Source organism: Fomitopsis serialis (assembly GCF_022376445.1).
Source record: "Fomitopsis serialis strain Sig1Antser10 chromosome Unknown B0H18scaffold_3, whole genome shotgun sequence".
NCBI lineage: Eukaryota > Fungi > Basidiomycota > Agaricomycetes > Polyporales > Fomitopsidaceae > Fomitopsis > Fomitopsis serialis.
Window position 1 is genome coordinate 942510 of NW_025954963.1, and position 19484 is coordinate 961993.

The window sequence follows — 19484 nt, forward strand, 5'->3', positions numbered from 1 at the left end:
CCAGGCGAAGCCCATAAGGCTCAAGTCGCCGAGCTCGAGTCTCTTCTGGAACTAGCTATGACTGGGATCAATCAACTGCAGGACCGCAACGAGGAACTGGAAGTCGGTTGAGCGAGGCCAACAACGACCATGTCTTCTTGGCTACGAGGAGCGTCTTCGCGAATCTCAGACTATGCTTCACTCCGCGGGTCTCAGGTCGGCAGCTTACCTCCAAAACGAGAAACTTGTCGACCAAAGGCCGCTCTGTATGATGCTCTCTCAAGTCTCTTGCACGTCGGGTCGGAAGCAGAAGAACTAGAGGCTGAGAACTTGAGCTCAAGCCGCCCTCGCCCAGCGCGACGCGGAGGTACTCTCCGCTCACAAGGAACTCAAAGCCGTTCGCGAGGAGGCCGCTGAGAAGACCAAGGCCGTGGAAGCTGCATGGGACCAGAAGTACAGCGAAGCCGTCGGCCAGCTCAAACAGAGGCTTACCTTCTTGCGTTCGGAGAAGGCCCGTCTCCGAGTCGAAGTCAAAGAGCACAAGCTCGCGGCTACCATCGAGAAGCAGAAGGACACGGCCGAGGCCGAGCTCGCACCTACAAGGTGACCTGCAAGTCATGTCTCTGAAGCTCAAGGACGCACAGGAGGACGTCAAGCATGCCCAGTCCGCGCGGAGAAAACCAGAAGCGCGAGGAGGCTTGCGAGCGCCACATCGTCTACCTAGAGTCCCTATGCCGATCCAAAGCGAGGGAGCGAGGCGTCTCTTGAGCCTCGGCGACAAGCTCGAGAAGGCCATGGCGAAGTCTCAGCACACGCGCACCTCTAAGCTGCAGGACACCACAAACCGCCGCGCCACCCGCCTCGTCCCTCTCCAGTTCCCCTGCGACGAGTCCCCCACGCCTGCGCCTACGAAGCCCATGCGTAAGACGTCTCTGCTCTACCCCGCCTCTAGCTATGTCCCCGTCCCCGGCGTTCAGGGCACGCCCTACGACCCTGTCCCTCCCGTGAGCGCCTTCCCCGCGCCTGACTGGTCCATGTCTAACGCGTCGTCGCTCTCCTTCATTAAGATGCGCTCCTCGAACCTGGTGGACGTGTCGGAGGGCGAGATCCTCTTCGGCTCCATGGGCTTGACCGCGAACCCGATCAACAAGTCGCTCGCCGAGCCCCGCGCATCTCGGACCGGAGGCGCGGGGCAGAACAGGGCGCCCCGGGTCGCGAACAGGCGTCGGCTTTGAGGCGCTCCGCGTCGCCCTCTCGAATGAGGTATGTATCGCTCTTGTTCCTTCTGCACTGTCTCATACGAATGCGTCTGGTGTAGAGGACGATGCAGTCGAACCAATAAGGGTTCGACGAAGAGCGACACACACAGGGCCAATGGGAGAGCTTGCCATGGTTGTCCGAGACCGACGCTTCAGCGCATTATCTCGCTGGCGTTTTGGCGCCATGGTGGCTTGACGAACGTTGGTCCGTACGTCGTGTGCGTACAGCGTGTGTTGACCTCAGGACGAGTGAGTTTCTGCCCATCTGCTCAGCGCTCACCAGTCACTGCTGACGTTATTACCCTCCAGGCTACCGCGTGAGACATCGCTCTCTGCCTCCACCGTCGCAAGTCCAACGCTCCGAATCGGTCGCGCACTCAGTATCTTTTTCCTCGCTTAATTTTCCATATATTCTTGATTTTAGAAGCGGATGATGTACAATACACTAGCAATGCAGGATAGTATGTTACATCGATGTCTCCTGTAGCACGTACAAACGGCACAGCGACTTCACAATATGGTACAAATAGGTATCATGCAGTAGATCTGGAGAGCATATATAGCACATCTAAATCTATCCAGCCTTGGCCGTTTGGAGGACAACGATGTCGGCCTTGCAGCGAGCGGTCATGAAGGACGCAGCCACGTCTCCGACTGTCTTCTTCACCTCACCGCAACCTCCACCATATTGCTCGATCAGCTGTGTGATCTCCTCATGGTGGTTCGCGACAGCCAAGCGACGCGATCGGCCAACGACAACGATAAATTGTGCGCGGCGCTCAGCCGCGGACTCCGAGAGTGTGTGCGCCTGTTCAATCACTGCGTGGAGAGGGGTCGGCGTGCGGGTCTCCGAGAACTGGATGCGGGACAGCGCGGCGGACAGTGGGCTGTCAGTGGGTTGGCGGGAGCTGTAGCGATTCCAGACGACGTTGTCCGCTGTCTCGGATTGCAGGCGGGTCTGGGTCGTTTGAGCGTCATACACCGTGTCCGGCAAAGCAATCTAGGGTTCGCCGTGAACAGATGGTCAGAGTGAATGGCAAGAGCGGGAACGTACCGAATGTATTGTAGCCTCGTTAGGCCATCCGTCGCCCAGATGGGCCATCTTCTGTTTGTCCAGGGAGCCGACCCTGTCCAGCTCGTCGAACGCGCTCTGCGTCACCCGCACCACGGTGGCGGTGACGCCAGGATGCGAGCAGAGCTGCACCGCGAAGCTGAGCGCGAGCCTGTCGTCCGGGCCGCCGAAGAACGGCAGGAAGACGTGGTGCTGGCCGTCGAACGTCGGCAGGCTGAACTCGCTCGGGTGCTGGTGGTCGATGAACAGCGCGACGTCCGTGTGCGCCTGGGCGAAGATGCCGCGCACGAAGTTGGCGTGGAGCGTAGAGGCTACCTGGGGAGAGCCGGAGCTCGTCGCGCGGAAGAGCGCCTCGAAGGGGTTCGATGCCTCCGCGCTGCCGGATGGCGTGTCTGGCGCGCCGGGCGGGGCGGGGACCCAGGGGACGAGGACGAGCTGGGAGCCGGAGCTCTGCGCGTGCTCGACGACGCTCGAGGAGAGGTCCTCGTAGGGGACGACCGCGAGGGACGGCGAGACGGCGACGCGGTTGAGCCGGCCGAACGTGCCGAAGATGTTCAGCAACGGGTCCCTGTGCAGCATATTCTGCACGTTCGAGGAGCGCATCACCGCAGACGTCCGGTCGGAGAGCTCGATCAGACGGAGGGCGTCGATGGACACGTCCGAGCGTTGAGCGGCCTTCTCCTTGGGTGAACTGTCGTCCGTAACTGCGGGTGGGGGCTGGATAAGCTGCGTGAGGACCATCATGCCCGGGAGGTGCTCGATCCGGTCCAGGACGACCGTGAATCGCGACTTGCGCTCCTCGACCTCGCTCCATTTCTCGAGCGAGGGCGCGCCTAGTTTCTCGACCTCGGAGGCCTTCTCGTCTGCAACCGAGCGCGACTCCGAAGACTTGATGTCCGTGTGCGAGTTGTGGAGATCAATGCGCACGCGCATGGAGGGCGGATAGAACTTGTTCACGAGCGGCGTGGTCATAAACGTGAGGACGACCGCCTCCAGCACGAACATGGAGAAGACCTTCTGAGTGAGGATCCCCGCCGAGAGGCCGACGTTGAGCACGATGAGCTCGACGAGTCTGCGTGGCAAGTCTGAGTACTGTGTAGCGTGTGGAAGGAGATGCGCGACATACCCCTTGCAACTCATGAAGGAGCCGACTGTCCCGGCCTCGCGCCAGGGAAACCCGAGGGCCCTTGCTGCCAACGTGCAACCTGTGAATTTGCCGGTGAAAGACAGGCTTATGATGGCAATTGTAAATCCCCAGGTGATTCCTGAATAACGGGGGAATTGTTGTTAGTGTGACGTCGCTCGAGGGGAGGCTAAGGGAAGGCGTACCATCGTTGAGCAAGCCGAGGTTAGTGTTCAGGCCGGAAAGTGTGAAGTACTTGAGGCAGGTAAGTGTCAAACCCTGTCCGATTTACTGTGGAAACTAACCAGTGGCAAGAAAATGATCTGGACCATGTCTTCCAGCTTCTCCGTCAAGGCAATACACAGTCCGCCTTCACGAGGAACAATGATCCCTACCAGGAAGGCTCCGAAGATAGCTTGGACCTAAGTAGACGTCATTGACCGCGCACAGATTCAAGGAGAAAATCACTGACACCGATGATATCCGTGAAGAAGGCCGAACCAAACATGAGCAGAATCGTAACGGTCATGAAGAAGACAGTAGGGCCGTTTTCTATTGAGCCCGTACGCCGCGCAAACCAGTGCAGAGCGGGCTTGACGGCTAAGAACAGGACGATGCCCCATGCAATCGTGATAAGCATAATCCAAAGGCATGTGAGACCTGAGCCAGCATTGACGAGAGCCACACTGAGGGCAAGCAGCGTCCATCCTACGATGTCATCAATCACACCCGCGGAGAGCACAGTGATACCGACGTTAGTGTCGAGGAGCTTCAGCTCGGTGAGAATACGACAGAGCACGGGGAACGCAGTGATGGAGTATGCGACACCCGTGAAGAGCATGAAGTGTGTGTACTTGACGGAGCTGCTGATGAACTGGTGGTACAATGGCTTCGACAGTGCCGCGCCGAGGCCGAATGGGAGAGTTATGCCTGCGAGTGCGATAATAGGCGCTTTCTTGTAGTTGCGCCTGACGACAGACCATTCGATCTCGAGACCGACGAGGAAGAGGAAGAGGCATAGTCCGATGTTGGCCACGAGAGAGAGGTAGGGAGTGGCAACTGAGGGGAAGATGTGTTGCGTAAAGCCAGGGATGCGCCCAGACGCGGTCGGACCTGCAGGATCGCTCGAGATGAGGAGAGATTAACACGAACTGTCTGATGCACGCACCCAATAGAATACCTCCAATGACCTCCGCAATGACCTTGGGTTGCCTAATTCTCCGCAAAATGAGACCGAGAAGCTGGGTCATCAGCAGGATGACGCCTGCACGTCGACCGCTCAGAAAGAGCTGCAATTTGGCTGCAATGCACGCACCTAGTTGGATGATCCATGTCTTGAGAGGATCGGCGGTACTGAACACACTCGGATCTTCGCCCGTCAGCAGACCGCCCTGTCAGGACATGCTGTGTTCAGCATGTATATCACGAAGTGCGCCAGAGGGCGCTTCGCACCTGTGGTGGTGCGGCTGCTCTCTTCCACCGCAACGAACCCCCGACATGGAAAATGTCGCTGGAGAGCCTGTTCATGGTGGTTGAAGACAAGGGACCGGGGTCAGCAAGGGGGATTGCTAGCTCATGGAGTATTGATTAGTATCCGCAGCACAGCCCGCCGCTAAACTTGATATGTTTGTTTGAATCATGATTTCAGCCGCCGGGGATTTGTCGACGGTTGCGGTTGCGTGATGGGACGGTACATTCGGTCAGGGTTATCTCGCCCTAGCAGGTACACTCAGGAACGTAGACTCGCTTAGAGTTACGTAGAGACGATTCGGTGCCACAGACTTGTTAGGAGGACGATGGGAGGAGCCAAGCGAGACACAGCGAGACATTCGGGACTTTCTAAATTAGGAATCCCGCACTCCGGTGCGGCGTGTAAACAGTGTTTCACATTCGTCCCCGGGCCGCTGAGAGTTGGCTGAACCCGGATATCCTGAGGCACGAAGGTTGAAAGAAATGTCTACGTCTGTTTGGGGAGACTGCACAAACGTCACTGACGCCTGCCATATGCATGAGTGGCCCCTGCACAAGTCAATACGGCGGCCCATGATGTAGTGCGCCGTTTTTATAGACAAGCAGACCTGATGAGTCCATATATTTAATGGCTGGAAGGATCGCGCTGACTGTTGGGTAATTAGGAAATGCGATGATAATACAGTAACAGAGGCTTCAACTCTGTCCTGGGAGGAGCAAGATCTGTGCTCCCTTCAAGTTCCTGCATGAGGGCCGGGCCGGTACGAGCCGCCGTTCGATCGTGATCGTGAGCGCCTAATGAAGTAAATCTGAACGAAATCTGGATTAGCGCCGATTCCGTACTGCGACTCGTCCAGCTTTCACCTGGCCTTTATTACCTTTACAATGCTGTTCTGTCCAAATTGCGCGAATCTGCTTGTTATATCGGCGGAGACGGGCTACAACAAATGGGCATGCAACACCTGTGCGTACGAGTTCCCGATAACTAAGCAAGTCCGTGACCTTGGCGGCATCTGGGACGGCGAACTCTGTACGCTGACTTTTGCTGCCGTACTTCGTGACAGATGACCTCGCGCACCAAGATGAAGCGCAAGGTGGTTGACGATGTTCTAGGTGGCGAAGAGATGTGGAAGCACGCTGACTCGACCGCTGGTACGTACCCCATCCCGCGGCGTCCGCTGCGCTGCTCTTCGCCGTTTCCGCCCGCGTCGCTCACTCCCTACCACGCGCAGCGACTTGCCCGAAGTGCGACTTTGGGAGGGCGTACTTCTATCAGCTTCAGATCAGGTCCGCTGATGAGCCCATGACAACGTGTACGTCCCCCTTCCGCTACCCTTCCTCTGATCCAGGTTATCGAAACTCTTGCATTGCGATCTCGCCGGCTGTCTAGTCTATCGGTGCGTATTGAAGCAGGATGTGCTGGAAGATAAGAGGACTCATGCCTGACGTATCAGATGTGCCTCGTGTGGGAACAACTGGCGCGAGAATTAACGGCAAAAGACCATATACCGTGAGCCTGTCCAGACGGCTACTCAGAACAGCGGTATTGCGATACCCTTTTCTTTCGGACCATTCGGCTGAAACTCATGGCGCCAGCTTCTTCAATATATTGCGGAACACGCACTGGTGACTTCTCGAATGGCGACCGAGACCAGCGAGAAGTTCGGGACGTTACGTAGACGGGAAGGAGAGAATAAGGTATCTCCATGGCTTATGACTGGGTCTACAGACTAGCGACTAGTAGCGGCTGGACCTGTATGCTCTGATCCCGTTCTGTCGTGTATGCCCACGGCGGCAGCGGCGAAACTCGTCTCAACTATAGGATTCTCGTGGGAGGGCTGCTAGTCCACATTGAACGCTTCGTTGCACGTTGGTCATGCTGGACGGACACCCGGGATCTCTCATGCCTGTGGAGCCGCAGCGCGCGATCGCTCCGTGCAAAGGCTCCGTCTGGGTGGTACTATCTTCACACACAGCTGTACGGATCTTCGAGCTGGAGAAGGAAGAAGACGGCGAAGGTAGGAATGTTCTTGCTGTCAAACAAGCTTAGTCGTTCTTGAGCTGTGGAGTTCCGGGTTCATTCCAACCTCCGGTGGGCCATGGAGACTGACCAGCCTGTAGGGTGGGGTGTTACGTACCTGCATTTTCCCAGAAATTTCCTCGCATGCAGGCGGACGCCGGCGATTTGGTCTAGATGTCCAGGATGGGGAAGACACCGGTCACGACCATACAATAGGCTTGCGGTTCAGGAAGCGTCAACACACCGGTCTGAACTTCCGCCGGAGTCGGTTCTAATACATCCATGTTGACTGAGCCCGAACCTCGCTGTGACTCTCAGGTACGTGGTCAGACATTGAACCTTCACCGCGGATTAATCACGAAACGTGGTTCAAATGACTGGATGCGTTCAGCTCGCGCGGATGATTGACGGCCATAAACTGTTCATGACTGGGGAGGTGTCGCGGCGGCCAGCGACGCCGAGTGATGCCCTTCCGCGAGCAGTCCTTGGGATGTTTCTGTCATCCATGCATGAAGGATGAAGCCTCCCTAGGACAGCCGCACATCACCGTATGGAATCACGGTCATTCATTGTCTCCGGAGCTCCTACACTTTTTGGCCGACCAGGAACCTCATGCGAGCTGACGCGGTCTCGGCGCAGTGAATGTAAGACCGATTAAATTCGATGATCACCACGTATGGGGGTAATATGGGGGCTCATCTACGTACGTACAGAGAGCACGCATGTTCCTCCTCGCTTACATCCGATACTATGTCTCCTGCCTGACTGTATCATACCGCCCACTGTAGAGAGTCGAGAACGATGGCGCAAGACTAATTCCATCCCGCATGTTTCCTCCTTTCGTCGCAACGCCCGACCGTACGTGTTACAGACTCCCCTGCGCAGCGCCCATTGTCGGTCACTAGGAATCAGTCATCCATCTTGTCATGCTGTGGTGAGTGACTATAGTATGTTGCCAATGTGCCATGCCACTCAACAATCTTACGGAGCCGAAGTGATGCTTGGCCGGCCAGACAACTCGTCAGGGGAACTCGATCCGGACTCATCAACGGTTCAAATCACACAGCCAGTTCAAGTTCGGGTGATCTGCTCGTCCTCATCTCATAGACGCATCAGCGGGCCCCCCGCTGGTATGACTGGAAAGAGACGATTGCGATCGTCGTGGCGAGCGGCACAACCGTGACGCCGCAGCACACGGACCTTGCTCATTTTGCGGGGAAGGGCGTCTGGGGAACGGGCGTCTATATGGATCACAGTTGATTGTTGCCGCCACTGCCGCCACCGCCACCGCCACCACCTTGGCCGCGACATTTCGACCAACGTCAACTCTCACCGGAAGCATTGGCCACTGAGATCAGCGGCGAGATGCGAGCCGCATCCCGGTAGGAGTCTGCATGTGACCAGTCAGTGATAAGATGTCATATGCCAACATCGTGAAAAATATACTCCTCGTGAGCATCGCATGTGATCAACATGATGCGTTTTGATATGTTCCCAATGAGTCCCGCGTTTAACCTACGTATGACCACGGTGATGCAAGCGGAATCCTCTCGGACCTATCCCAAGATGAGTCATGCTGGTCTCGGTATGAGGCCCAGAATTCCACGAGATCATTACGAGGAACACAGCCCGAGCTCAATCAGCATAAATCCAGCATACGTGCAGTGTGACGTAAGTCGACACAAACAGAATATCGGGTAAGATTCATTGCTAATGAGTCCTGCGTTTGTCGCTACTACGTGCTCCATTATTTTGCAATGTCTTCTGAGGTTACACTAGGCGGGCATCACAATATAAACCGTGCTATATCTCAAATGTTTCTCAGCTCAGCTTATTGCTGGTATATGGGGTGTATAGGCGAAAAATTCTGAGTCCAGCCTTACTAAAGCATTGAATGATTCCGCCATAGTTCTCGTCAGCCACACACGGTGCAGACGAGCCTGAAGTCGACCGCGTGATAGTGGCATGCATGAGTGTACGATGGCGGAGGGTACCGTAGAGTTGCAGCTGTTGGTTCTAGTCCAGATTCGGACTGAGAGCACGAGGTGTTGTCTCGCGCCCTTGCACCCTCCGAGTCCCTTGTACCCTCGGTCTTCGCTCTCATTACCGAGCGCGTACTGAGGCCCGACGACTCGCGCTCGCTATCCGTCATGAGCCCCGCGCTATAACCAACAATAAGACTCACCTTTTCGTGCATACTGCCTGCCCGTTGCCCCACGCCTTCCCGTCACTGTCGTCGTAGCCCATCGCCATTGCTATGTCGACTTTCCAGCAGCGTTTCATCGTCACCGCTACAGCAATTCCTGAGTCCCTTGTCCGCGTCGCGCCGCGCACGTAGAAAATTGAAATCAATCGAGGAAATCATGGGAAAACCGGGAAAAAGGCGGCACACCGGGCTATCGAGGGGGCCGCTTTCCGTGAGACAAAGGTCTTGCAATGGTCGACCGTGGCGGCCAACGACGGGCGCTGACGCCGAGGAGGAGAGCATCCGCTACAGAACGCTGCTGTGGATAAGGCGCAAGGTGAGTGATCGTGCGCACGACCATGGAACCATAATCACCGTGCGATCGGTCGGGATGTCAGGCCACTTGAGCCATCCACACAGGCCATCAATCCCAAGCGGACCGCGACGAATCAAGGCGGCGATTGTCTCATCCGTCGCCCCATAGCCCAGGAAGCCATTGAGGACTGCACACAGAGGCTCGGGGATAGGAGCGTCATCCGAGTCACTGTCGATGATGATGACGCATTGCATGATCATCGCTGCGAACAGCATCTTCGTGAACAGCCTCGGACGTCGCTGCAAGCTTGCAGCACGAAGCGGCAGTGGAGCAGGCACGTCTGCCGCGAGTCCTGCGACTGGTCCAGCCGGGCGAACGGCGAAGAACGACGTGATCGACCTTACCTTCAAGTTCTTGCCTGTGGAACCTTGCTTTTTCTGGTGTTCTTTTCCGTTCTCATGTTGTTGCCAGTTCTTCTCGCCACTATAACCTAAAGCCTCTCGCAGATCGCACAGAAACGCGACATCTCTGGAGACACCTAGGAAGCATGTCAGACAGATGAATACGAAGAAGCATGGACATACCTCGGTTTCGCTAGGAAAGCGTCATCGTGCCTAACATGCCTAAATGTGCTTGAGTGCCTAATTTACCTCGTTTCTGAGCTTCACGGCTGGTCTAGCAGCTTTTGTAGATTTCTCAGTGACGCGTATAAGTTGACTTCGATGTATAAGTTGACTTCAATACTGTACAGCACCCAAACTACGAATACAATATCATATTCAGAGTGGGTACTCACTTATACGCCCAATTGCCGGCCCGTTCAGTCATCCGCTCTCGGCCGTACTCGCTCGACCTCGGCAGTGTGCACCCCGACCCTGACCCCGCCGCGGCGTGAAGCGTTGTGTGAGCATAGAGACGTTCATAAGAGTTGTAGCAATGTACTGTAGCGATGGCACCTCGGGTACAGACCCGCGATAGCGGGTACGGGCTCCGCACGGCGGGTGCAGAGCAGGTCCGTGGGTCCACGGGCAAGTATGTGGGTCCGCAGGCCAGTGAGCGCGTAGACGAATGGACGATCGCGTGGGCGATTGCTTGGGCGAGTGGGTGACAGGCCGGCCGAGCAGGTGCACGAGAGCGTGAGCGAGAAGACGCATGCGACAGGGGCCGTAAGCGAGAGGGAGTGCGACTCGGGGCGTGTGGGCGGGCAAGCGGCGGGCGTGTAGGCAGGCGGGCGGACGGGCGGAGGAGAGGGCAGGCAAGCCGAACACGCGGACGGACGCGCGGACATTCGAGCGGATTGCGCAGAGTTGTGGGCGCGCAAAGGTACCACGACCTGATTGCTCGTCGAGGCACCTACTCGACCACAGTGACCAGCAACAAGAATCGTCAGTAGGCACACAACAGAGCTCACCTTTCATTTTTCGTCTGTCTGCCTTCCCTTCGCTCAACACTCCCACCCCTCGTGTCCGTGCTCGGGCGCGTCGATTTTGGTTTGTGGGGCCTGCGATCGCGCTGCCCTTCTCGCCGAGTCATGGGAACTGCCACGGGATCGCGTCGTGCAAGGGACCGGAGGAAGAGAAAGAGCGTGTAGTGAGGTCGACCTTGCCGCTGAGCGCGGTGATGCCACCAACAAGCCAGCCGCGCTGGAGATCCATGGCGAGCGTGCTGGCGTGCATCCCACGGTGCGGGAGGATCATGCGCGTGTCATCGGAGCCCATGACTCGGATGCTAACTTGAGCGCCAGGCCCTGAGTGAGTCGAGGTCGAGGATGGACTCGTAGTCGATCTTGACCTGTGTCGTCGTGCGCGCCGCGATGCCCAGCCGGCGCATGGTGTACCGTACGTAGATAGTTATGTCGTAGTGCATGCATGACTCGGTGCCAAAGTGAGGTGTCGAGAGGCGCAATCTCCTGGGGAGGGTCTTGCCGTCATCCTTCTCGGGTCCTGCACGCTAACGAGATCGAGGAGGGTCCAGTCGTTCGTGCAGACAGTCATGTGGTAGGTGGCGCGTCCAGCACGCAGGTGGGTATGCGAGCGGGAGCCTGAGAGCGAGTGAACGGGCATGCAGCCAAGCGACGGGATGCGCATATGGAAGAGTCGGTGAACGGGATACAGCAGTTCTGAAACCCTTGTCCGCGTCGCGCCGCGCCCGTGAAAAAAATGAAAAGAAAAATGGAAAAAATCTGGAAAATGCTGGAAAATCGGAGAAAGGGCTGCACACCTCGTAGATACTGTAAATAATCTCCTGTGAGCCGAAGGGTGTGCGCCGCGCACCTGAACGGGCTTGGAGGGTCGCCTTGCGTGGGATGAACGTCGTGCGATGGTCGACGTGGCGGGCGACGACGGGCGCTAACGCCGAGGAGCTCGGAGAGCATCCGTCGCAGAACGCAGCTATGGGTACTCGATTTCACCCGGAGTGTGCCCGGGATCACTTGTAAATAAGGCTACTACATAGATATGATCTGAAAGGAAGAAAGTTGGGCATTTGACGGGTGGTCAGACCTCAGGAAGTTGGAGACTTAGGCCCTATCTCGGACTGTCTAGATCTCGTGTTGCCCTTGCATGAAATGCCAGCCTACTCAGGTTAGATGTTATTTTAAATCATAACAAGCCTTCAAAAAGCTGCTGGAGGGGTTGTGCAATCCAGGAAAGGTTGTGACTTCGCAGTCTTGGGTGGCCACTGCATCGCACGACGTTCATCTCACACAAGGCGACCCTCGATAGTCCGTTCAGGTGCGCGGCGCACACCTTTCGGCTCCCAGGAGATGTTCTACGGTGTCTACGAGATGTGCAGCCCTTTTTCCGATTTTCCAGCATTTTCCTGATTTTTTCGATTTATTTCATTTTTTCACGTGCGCGGCGCGACGCGGACAAGGGTTTCAGGAACTGCTGTAGACCTGAACGGATGAGGCGGGCAACCACGGACGCATGCATCGAGATGGATTTGACTGGATGATTGTAGGATCCACGGAAGGCTGGGTCACCCTGGATCAATTAATAGAGACTGCCGAAGCCGCAGGAACCACGCCCACGCAATCTGAGACCAACAAGTTGTCCTGGGCAGGCGAGTCCCTTCGTGCGCATCACGCGGGACTTGCCAATTGATTGACACAAGGATGCACGTCGACCGCGGGGCGTACGCATCGCGGGCGTGCAGAGAGCTACTAAGTAGACATGTGGGTTTTAAGGCTGCTGAGTGAAAAACTCATCGAAGGCGCCGCGTGGCTGCTGAGTGAAAAACTCATCGAAGGCGCCGCGTGCACAGAAACCGGCCTCTGCAGCTGCGGTGCTAACTCTTCCCGCATCAGAAACATCCTCTCCCCGTAGCATGGCGACAAACATGGCAACGTCCTTGAGCAGGTGCACTTCTACGGGTGCACTCTGAACTTCCGCCCGGCATTCCGGGCATATGTATCGTGGGCCGCAGGCACCACCGCTGGGTACGATGGACTGAACAGATGCCTCGGCATTGTGCACTGTACTTCCCGAGCCGGCTCTTTGATCACTTCCTCCACTTTGATCGTTATTGAGCATTGGATATTGTCGCTTGTGTTCCGCCAAGGTCCGCGAAAAGATGGACTTCAAGCACGATAGGCAGCAGGTGTGCCCGCATGATAAACTTGAACGCGCATCGCGATCAGTAAGAAAAGCAAAATGGCGTGAAAACTGGTACATACAACCACGGCTTCCATAGTCTCTCCAAGCAAACTGGGCAAGACATAGCTTGATCTATCTGGTCAGAGCGTATCTGTGGAGGGAAGTGAGCGCTGAAGTGAGGTTTGAGGGATGAGTGACAGGCCTTTAATTCCCTCATGGTGTCATCATAGTTTTGGAGTTGTCCTTGCAAGCGGTCGGCTCCCTGCCATGGATGTGCATCAGAAATACACGAGGCTCAAATCTGACTCGGTTGAACTGACTGCATGCATGTTGGCCACTGCATCATCTTGTTCTCTAAGTTGGCGCCGTAATTGCTCCACATCCTTAAACGGCGAGAATTAACCCTACGCTTGTAGCTTCAGACAGCCCGAGAGACTCACAGAATGCAATGCCACCATGGCTGCATCGCGGCTGTGGATTTCCAGAGCGAGCCGTTCGTTCTCCTGCACGCCATTCATCAGCAAGCGTAGAGCCAACCGGCAAACGACCATAGGAAATACCATCTATGAACATCATTAATATGGCGCAACATTGGCGGAGAAGGGATGAGGGAGAAGATCACAGACCCACAGGTGGGTAGCGGCCACCTGAGAGCGTCCCGCCTCCTGTTTCCAGCGCTCCAGCTCCTTGCAAGGGTGAGTAGGTCTCAGGATTCAAGTTGACAAAGAGAGGCACGACAGACCCGCTACAAAGTGTTGAGCACAATTGGCACCTGTCGATGGTAGGTCGATGGGTCTTACCTCCAGCCCAGCCATTGCCCTTCGGCCGTTATCAAATTGGTTTCTCCATCCTTCTATATTCTACGGCTCATTAATCCTGCCATCAAAGCGGAAGAAAACAGCCACTCATACCAACTAAGAGCGTTCAGCGCTCAGTCTAATCTCAGGCTATGAGAAAGTCGTACCTCGCTACACGCTAATTGTCGCTCTGATCGCTCAAGAGAGAGTCGCAGTCGCTCGAGCTCCTATATGTAAGGGCCCTCTGTGGCTCAGCGGCATGGCGCATGAGGAACAAAGGAACGCTCTCAACTTACCTCTGCGCTAGACTATCCCGACCAGGACGCGGTTCAGTTCCACCACACACGGTGACATGGCTAGCGATATCCTCCATTACCTGCATCTCCGACGGCTCGGCAGGCACTGGTACGGCTGCTTGTGCTTGAGAGCCGTTCCACCTGCGCGATTGTGAGTATTCCGTTTGCGTGGCAGCTGCCCAAAGCCCTTGCGAGCTGCTCTTGTGAGCGGCGTACAGTGGTGAGATCAAGGTGAGATCAAGATTTTGAGACGCGGCGGGAGGAGGAGGAGAAGGGGAGGAGGAGAAGGGGAGGAGGAGAAGGGGGGATCCATTTGTAAGTAATATCTTAACCAGATGCGATTCCGTCGCAAGGCCCACGGCCTCCGCACAGCCTCCGACAGCCCGGTTTGTCCTGGTTTGTCTCGTACCTACGTACCCATCCGCGCATTGAAGGCCGCGCCCAAGCCGCACCCGCTAGTCTCAATTCAGACGCTATACATCCGCTATACATAGCTCACTTAGCTCGCGTGTGCTGTCGATCGGGCTTCGAAAAACCCATACCAGAGATGCCGCTGCGATGCGATTTCGAAGTTCGAACGGCCACGCCGCGTCACGTAAGTAAGTAATGCATCTGTTAGTCCTCGCCCGTGCCTGAGGCCTGAGCTCCTTCTTCCATTATTCTAAATGCAACCATTTTACCCTGACAGTGACTCCGAGTCAGATTCGGACCCGGACGACGAGGATAATCTTCCGCCTCCACGCCCACGGTTAACATCTCGATCGCGAAACACAGAATACAACCACTGGCGGGCGCCGGCTACAAGACCTAATCACATTGAACAATGCTCACAAAATCATATGCGTCGCTCTTCGACGCCTCGACCGAGATGACATCCGCTTCGAGTGCCTGGATTGACGGAAAGATATCGTGTGCAGTCGGAGTAGCAGAAATGTGAGTGCATCTGCAACCAGTGGTGAACAGCTTCAACGACGACAGCTCGCTGAAGGTATACATTCAGCGGAGCGCGGGCTTGTCGAGCTGGATGGCGTCCTTGATGGCCTTGATGTCGGTCTTCTCGAGGTCGATTCGTGGCGGAACGCGAGCTCAAGGTGCATGCACTGAAGCTCACGGGAGATATCGTACGAGTTGAGGATGGTGATGGGGTCCATAAGCATGCCCTCCATCAGCTTAGAGGTGAGACTCTGTGCGTTAGTCAGCGAGCAGACACGTGTAGACGGGGAGCAGCTTAGGGAGGGGAGAGATGGGCTGGAAGCCCAGCTTCGCCTCCTTGGCGGCCTTGCCGAGGATGAGGATGAGGAAGGAGATAGGGCCGAGAATGACGGTGCGTGGTAAAGCCCAGGGCCTTTGCCTCGTTATACTCCTCAAGGGCTTTGTTGAAGACAAGCTTGAGTCTGTCTCGTCCGAGAACTCCGGGACAACGAGGTGGTGGTTGAAGTCGAATTTCGAAAGCAGTCAATATGAAGCTTATTAGGGTACGTACATGCTTGTTGACCGCTGTCACAGTCGCGCTCATATCCCGAATTCGCTTCGCCTTGTGCAGCAATAGTGGGTGCCCTGCAGCAATCATCGTTCTCTGCGACAGTGCGCAGCGAATCTCCCAGCATATTTCCTTTGATCACGCATGCACAGTTCACGCCCAATCTCCCCGCGTCCTCAATCGGGTCGCCGCGTTCCTTCCGCCCCGTCGTCCAACCCGCGTTGTCTATCGCAGCTCCCGGCTGAGACGCCCTCGCCAGACCTCAAGCCTCAGGATTCAGGGCGCACAAGCTGTCCGACTTTCAAATTAGCCATCGCGACGCTTCTCACTCCCGACAGCGCACTGCTCCCGCGTACGCTCACGCCGAGCTCGTCCCTCCGCTCGTTTATGCGCCCTGGCGAGCACAGCGATGAGTAGGACCCTTTCGACCCATTCACGCCCGGCGTCGGCTCAGAACTCGACTCGCAGCGGTCTAACTCGCCTATGTCACGGTCCCTGTCGCCCGAGGACCCGCGCTATATCACCAGCTGTTCAATGTGCGGTCGCAGGGTGACGAAGACATCGACCCGGATGTGGCGGCAATGCTCAAGGACGGACTGATGCCATTCGACGTGCTCATCTCGGTGTTCGACGCGGCGCGCGCCGTCTGAGCGCGAGGAGGGGTTGGCCCAGAACGGATATGGCTTCGAGTGCGCGATGTCATGACTCAGTCGGTGGACCGCTCGATGACATGGCTGGTGGATCGCACTGAACTCACCGGCGCAGACGAGCGGCCCGCTGAGGTTACAGAGCATCGGGAATAGGGTCATGCAGGGACGGAAATGGCATGGTAGAAGGGGCGGCTTAGGCAACCCTGGACATGGTGCACTTGGCGTGCATTGCGGTGGCCAGCGGCCGGTTGGCGGTTCGTGAACGGACGCCCAGTCCCGGGTGGCAATAGAGCCTGCAGATGCCTTCCTGGCCGGCGAGTGCTTGCGTGCAGACTATCGTTTCAGGTTAGTTCGCTTGTCGGAATTGCCACGATTGAAAGACTGAGACCCAGTGAGAGCCTGCTTCTGCAGCGATTTGGAGCCGTATGTCGCGTCCAACTGCTGTCAGCGACTGCTTAGTCTCGGAACCAGCCGTTCTAGAGGCACGTGCATACGTCGGCGGAGATCGAAAAAGAAACACCAGAAGTGCAGTGCGCGAGCCCGCCGAACACCCAGCATGCGCCATTCCTTGCCCACCCCGGTGCTCCGAGTGCCCTTCGCCCCAAGCCAGCCGCGCCCCGCAGAGCGGGCGAGCACGAACGGTAAGCCGTTGCCTCCCTACGCGTCTGTCGAGGGCGTCAGGTGTGTGGTCGAGTGGAGCCCAATATCCCGCGCCCTGCACGCCCTCGCCGAACGCTTGCTCCCAGCGAGCACCCTTAGCTGACACTGTGGCGACGACAGGGATGCCTTTCCCCACGATTTGGCCGTGTCGCGCTCGCAAAATCCCCTCGTGCGGGCTGCTAACGCGGGGCGTTTCGCAACCCTTTCCCTCGTGCCTCGGTAGCCCGGGCGCATTGTTGAGCGCCGGGGGGCCGGAGGACAGCTGGGAGAACGGTCGGCGGCGAGGGGCGCAAGCGGTACGTTTCGGTGGCTCCTCCCACGCTGCGCTTTCTCAAACGCAACCCAGGCGGCCAACATCGCGTGGCTTGCCGGAACCAATCCTATGCTTCCCTGCGCCCCATTCGTTCGCTGCCAGATAGGTCCACGCATCCTTCCCAAAGCCCCCCCTTCGCCTCGGCGGTGCTCGTGAGCAGTTGGGCTCGCGGGATGTCGCGGGGTGCACCATGGCCGCCAAGCGCCCCCTAGAGGATCGTCAATTTGCCCGCGGGCCCGTTGGACTGTCCTTACCCCTCTCGCGTTTCATTCCTCGAGCGCAACTCGCTGGTGGTTGCAAAGCATCGGCGCGACGCCGACTTCCTGCGTTCCTGCGTTCTACGCCGGTATGCGCCGAGGGACCTGCTTTCCGCGCCCTTCCCCGCACCCTTCCGACCGTGTGAGCGTTCGATACGCGACTACGCGGGTAAGCTTGTGCGGAAGCTGCGAGGATGCTCTTTGCGAAAGCGAAGCCCGGCGCCGATCTGGAAAACCTCCTTTTGAGAATACCACAGAATGACGAAGTTTTCCATGGAAAACGTACGGATGCCAACCATTCCCCTGTTCTATAGATTAGTCGGTATTCGCCACCCTCAATCTGGGCCATTTACTCGGATGTCCGAGGCCCGTGCGGCGTGCGCTTACTGGGCGCCTCTTCCTCTTCTCTGTCCGTACAAGTCCCTCAGTCCTCAACTCTGCTCGGAGTCTGCCTCGCCCCGGCTTTGGCAATAAGCAACCCGTCCGCGCCAATCTGCAATGAAGCGCAGCAAGCCACCTATGCTGCTGCAATGCGAAGCACAGCTCTGGCGACTTTCGATCAGCTGCTCGAACCCACTGTCATTCACATGACGTCCACGCAAATCCCGGTCTCGTGAAGGAACAGGAGGAGGACGAGGACGAGGACGAGGACGAGGAGGATAAGCACGGAGGCTTGAGGGCCAAAGGTACGCCTTTGCTGCATGTACTACGTACGCTGCTACTATGATACCTCATCTACAATAGCCAGTACGCTGGCAACCGAGCCTCTCTTACAGCTCATTCACCCGCTCATTCACCTGTGCTACTCACTCTCCTACTCGCAAATCCGCTGACGCACTCATCGGGCTCTTTTCTGGCTCATTTGTTCGCCTATCGGCAGGCCTGCACCCCCACATCTTAACCAATCATTCGCCGGTCTACCCACTCGTTGTCCATCTACTCCGAAACTCGTCTGTTCACTCATCTATTCGCCCTGCGCGCGCTCGTCTGCGCACCTACTCGCTGCACTACTCGCCCACCATGGGTCGTCTGACCCGCGTAGGCAGCTGCGTCTACACGACGTAGAAGATTTACAGCAAGGGTACACCTATTCTTCGGCGACGAGGTCCGGCCCTGGAACCGTGAAGACAGCAAGGTGCACTCCATCTTCCGGCGCCCTACCACGTTCGCCGTGCGCTCCGTCATCCAGACGGGCCACTGCACGCTCTACGCGCGGTCTACCGGCACAATCACCTTCGGCGTTCTCAAGGCATCCTCCACCACGGCCTCGCTGTGCCAGATACTATGGACGGCACGAGCGACCGGAATCTGTTCACGGACCACATCAAGCCCGTGCTCTACACTTCTGTGACCTCCGCGGACGACGACTCAAAGCGTTTCTACGAGACGGTGTGTAGTTCCTCGTGAACGCCGCGTTGTAGTGTGTGTTGCGCTCGATTTCCCCGAGCTGTACTCCATCTCTATCCGGGCGAGTTCAACCCGAGGGGGGCAAGATCAGCAATGACACGCGCGACGAGGACGCCCGATGGGAGCTCGTCATGGTGTTATCTTAATTGTGTACTGTAGTCTCAGGCACGTCAATAAATCCATTAAGGTCTGTTTGTTCATTATGTTGGCCGAGCCATCTGAGGGTATATGCGCGTTACTTCAACATCATCATAATCAGTGTAACACGAATGATCCGGGTCTTGCCCTCCGATTCATCTCGCTTTCTCTCGCCCTCTCGATCGTCATACGCCCAATTGAAGCTCGCGGTCGCGTGCGTCGTCGGCGGCCAGTGCCGACGCCTATGAGAGCCCTCAACAACTTGAAGCCCCCATAGCAGGGTACCTAACACGCACTAGAGCGCCATGGTACGCTGCGGCACCAGATCTTCAGACATCAGCTAGTGAGATCTAGTGAGAGCTTGCGCGTTGCTTGTTGTCGACGCGTCTTCATCCCTGCAAGGTCTGCGAGGTGTTTCAAAACACAAACAGGGTGCTTCAAAGCTCCTGTGGCGCATGGGATCGTT

General features: G+C 56.9%; 6 protein-coding genes across 6 annotated transcripts; 3 read left to right on the forward strand and 3 right to left on the reverse strand.

The window, feature by feature from the left end:
• The first annotated feature begins 5 nt into the window (after positions 1 to 5).
• On the forward strand, positions 6 to 1618 carry B0H18DRAFT_973957 (uncharacterized protein). The gene is made up of 5 exons (XM_048043968.1): positions 6 to 106; positions 321 to 582; positions 645 to 693; positions 729 to 983; positions 1047 to 1618. The coding sequence occupies exons 1-5, from the start codon at positions 58 to 60 to the stop codon at positions 1212 to 1214; spliced, it is 783 nt and encodes a 260-aa protein (XP_047899800.1). The 5' UTR covers positions 6 to 57; the 3' UTR covers positions 1215 to 1618.
• Positions 1619 to 1812: 194 nt separating this feature from the next.
• B0H18DRAFT_1113824 (Sodium/hydrogen exchanger family-domain-containing protein) lies at positions 1813 to 4960 on the reverse strand (the record flags this gene model as incomplete). The annotated part of the gene is made up of 9 exons (XM_048033018.1): positions 1813 to 2238; positions 2293 to 3382; positions 3437 to 3575; positions 3640 to 3688; positions 3739 to 3855; positions 3906 to 4546; positions 4602 to 4697; positions 4749 to 4824; positions 4886 to 4960. 9 exons carry the CDS (start codon positions 4958 to 4960, stop codon positions 1813 to 1815), a joined length of 2709 nt encoding a protein of 902 aa, XP_047899801.1.
• Positions 4961 to 5753: 793 nt separating this feature from the next.
• On the forward strand, positions 5754 to 6769 carry B0H18DRAFT_973962 (uncharacterized protein). Its single transcript, XM_048043969.1, has 6 exons — positions 5754 to 5896; positions 5968 to 6055; positions 6136 to 6216; positions 6294 to 6300; positions 6358 to 6446; positions 6500 to 6769. Exons 1-5 carry the CDS (start codon positions 5789 to 5791, stop codon positions 6392 to 6394), a joined length of 321 nt encoding a protein of 106 aa, XP_047899802.1. The 5' UTR covers positions 5754 to 5788; the 3' UTR covers positions 6395 to 6446; positions 6500 to 6769.
• A 2550-nt stretch (positions 6770 to 9319) lies between these two features.
• Positions 9320 to 11142, reverse strand: B0H18DRAFT_1113825 (uncharacterized protein; the record flags this gene model as incomplete). Its single annotated transcript, XM_048033019.1, has 4 exons — positions 9320 to 9427; positions 9484 to 9962; positions 10394 to 10777; positions 10992 to 11142. The coding sequence occupies 4 exons, from the start codon at positions 11140 to 11142 to the stop codon at positions 9320 to 9322; spliced, it is 1122 nt and encodes a 373-aa protein (XP_047899803.1).
• A 3967-nt stretch (positions 11143 to 15109) lies between these two features.
• On the reverse strand, positions 15110 to 15683 carry B0H18DRAFT_1113826 (uncharacterized protein; the record flags this gene model as incomplete). The annotated part of the gene is made up of 4 exons (XM_048033020.1): positions 15110 to 15198; positions 15225 to 15297; positions 15332 to 15523; positions 15597 to 15683. 4 exons carry the CDS (start codon positions 15681 to 15683, stop codon positions 15110 to 15112), a joined length of 441 nt encoding a protein of 146 aa, XP_047899804.1.
• A 1116-nt stretch (positions 15684 to 16799) lies between these two features.
• Positions 16800 to 19026, forward strand: B0H18DRAFT_950721 (uncharacterized protein; the record flags this gene model as incomplete). The annotated part of the gene is made up of 6 exons (XM_048041968.1): positions 16800 to 16924; positions 17127 to 17199; positions 17323 to 17562; positions 18093 to 18159; positions 18723 to 18862; positions 18895 to 19026. The coding sequence occupies 6 exons, from the start codon at positions 16800 to 16802 to the stop codon at positions 19024 to 19026; spliced, it is 777 nt and encodes a 258-aa protein (XP_047899805.1).
• Between the last annotated feature and the right edge of the window lie 458 nt (positions 19027 to 19484).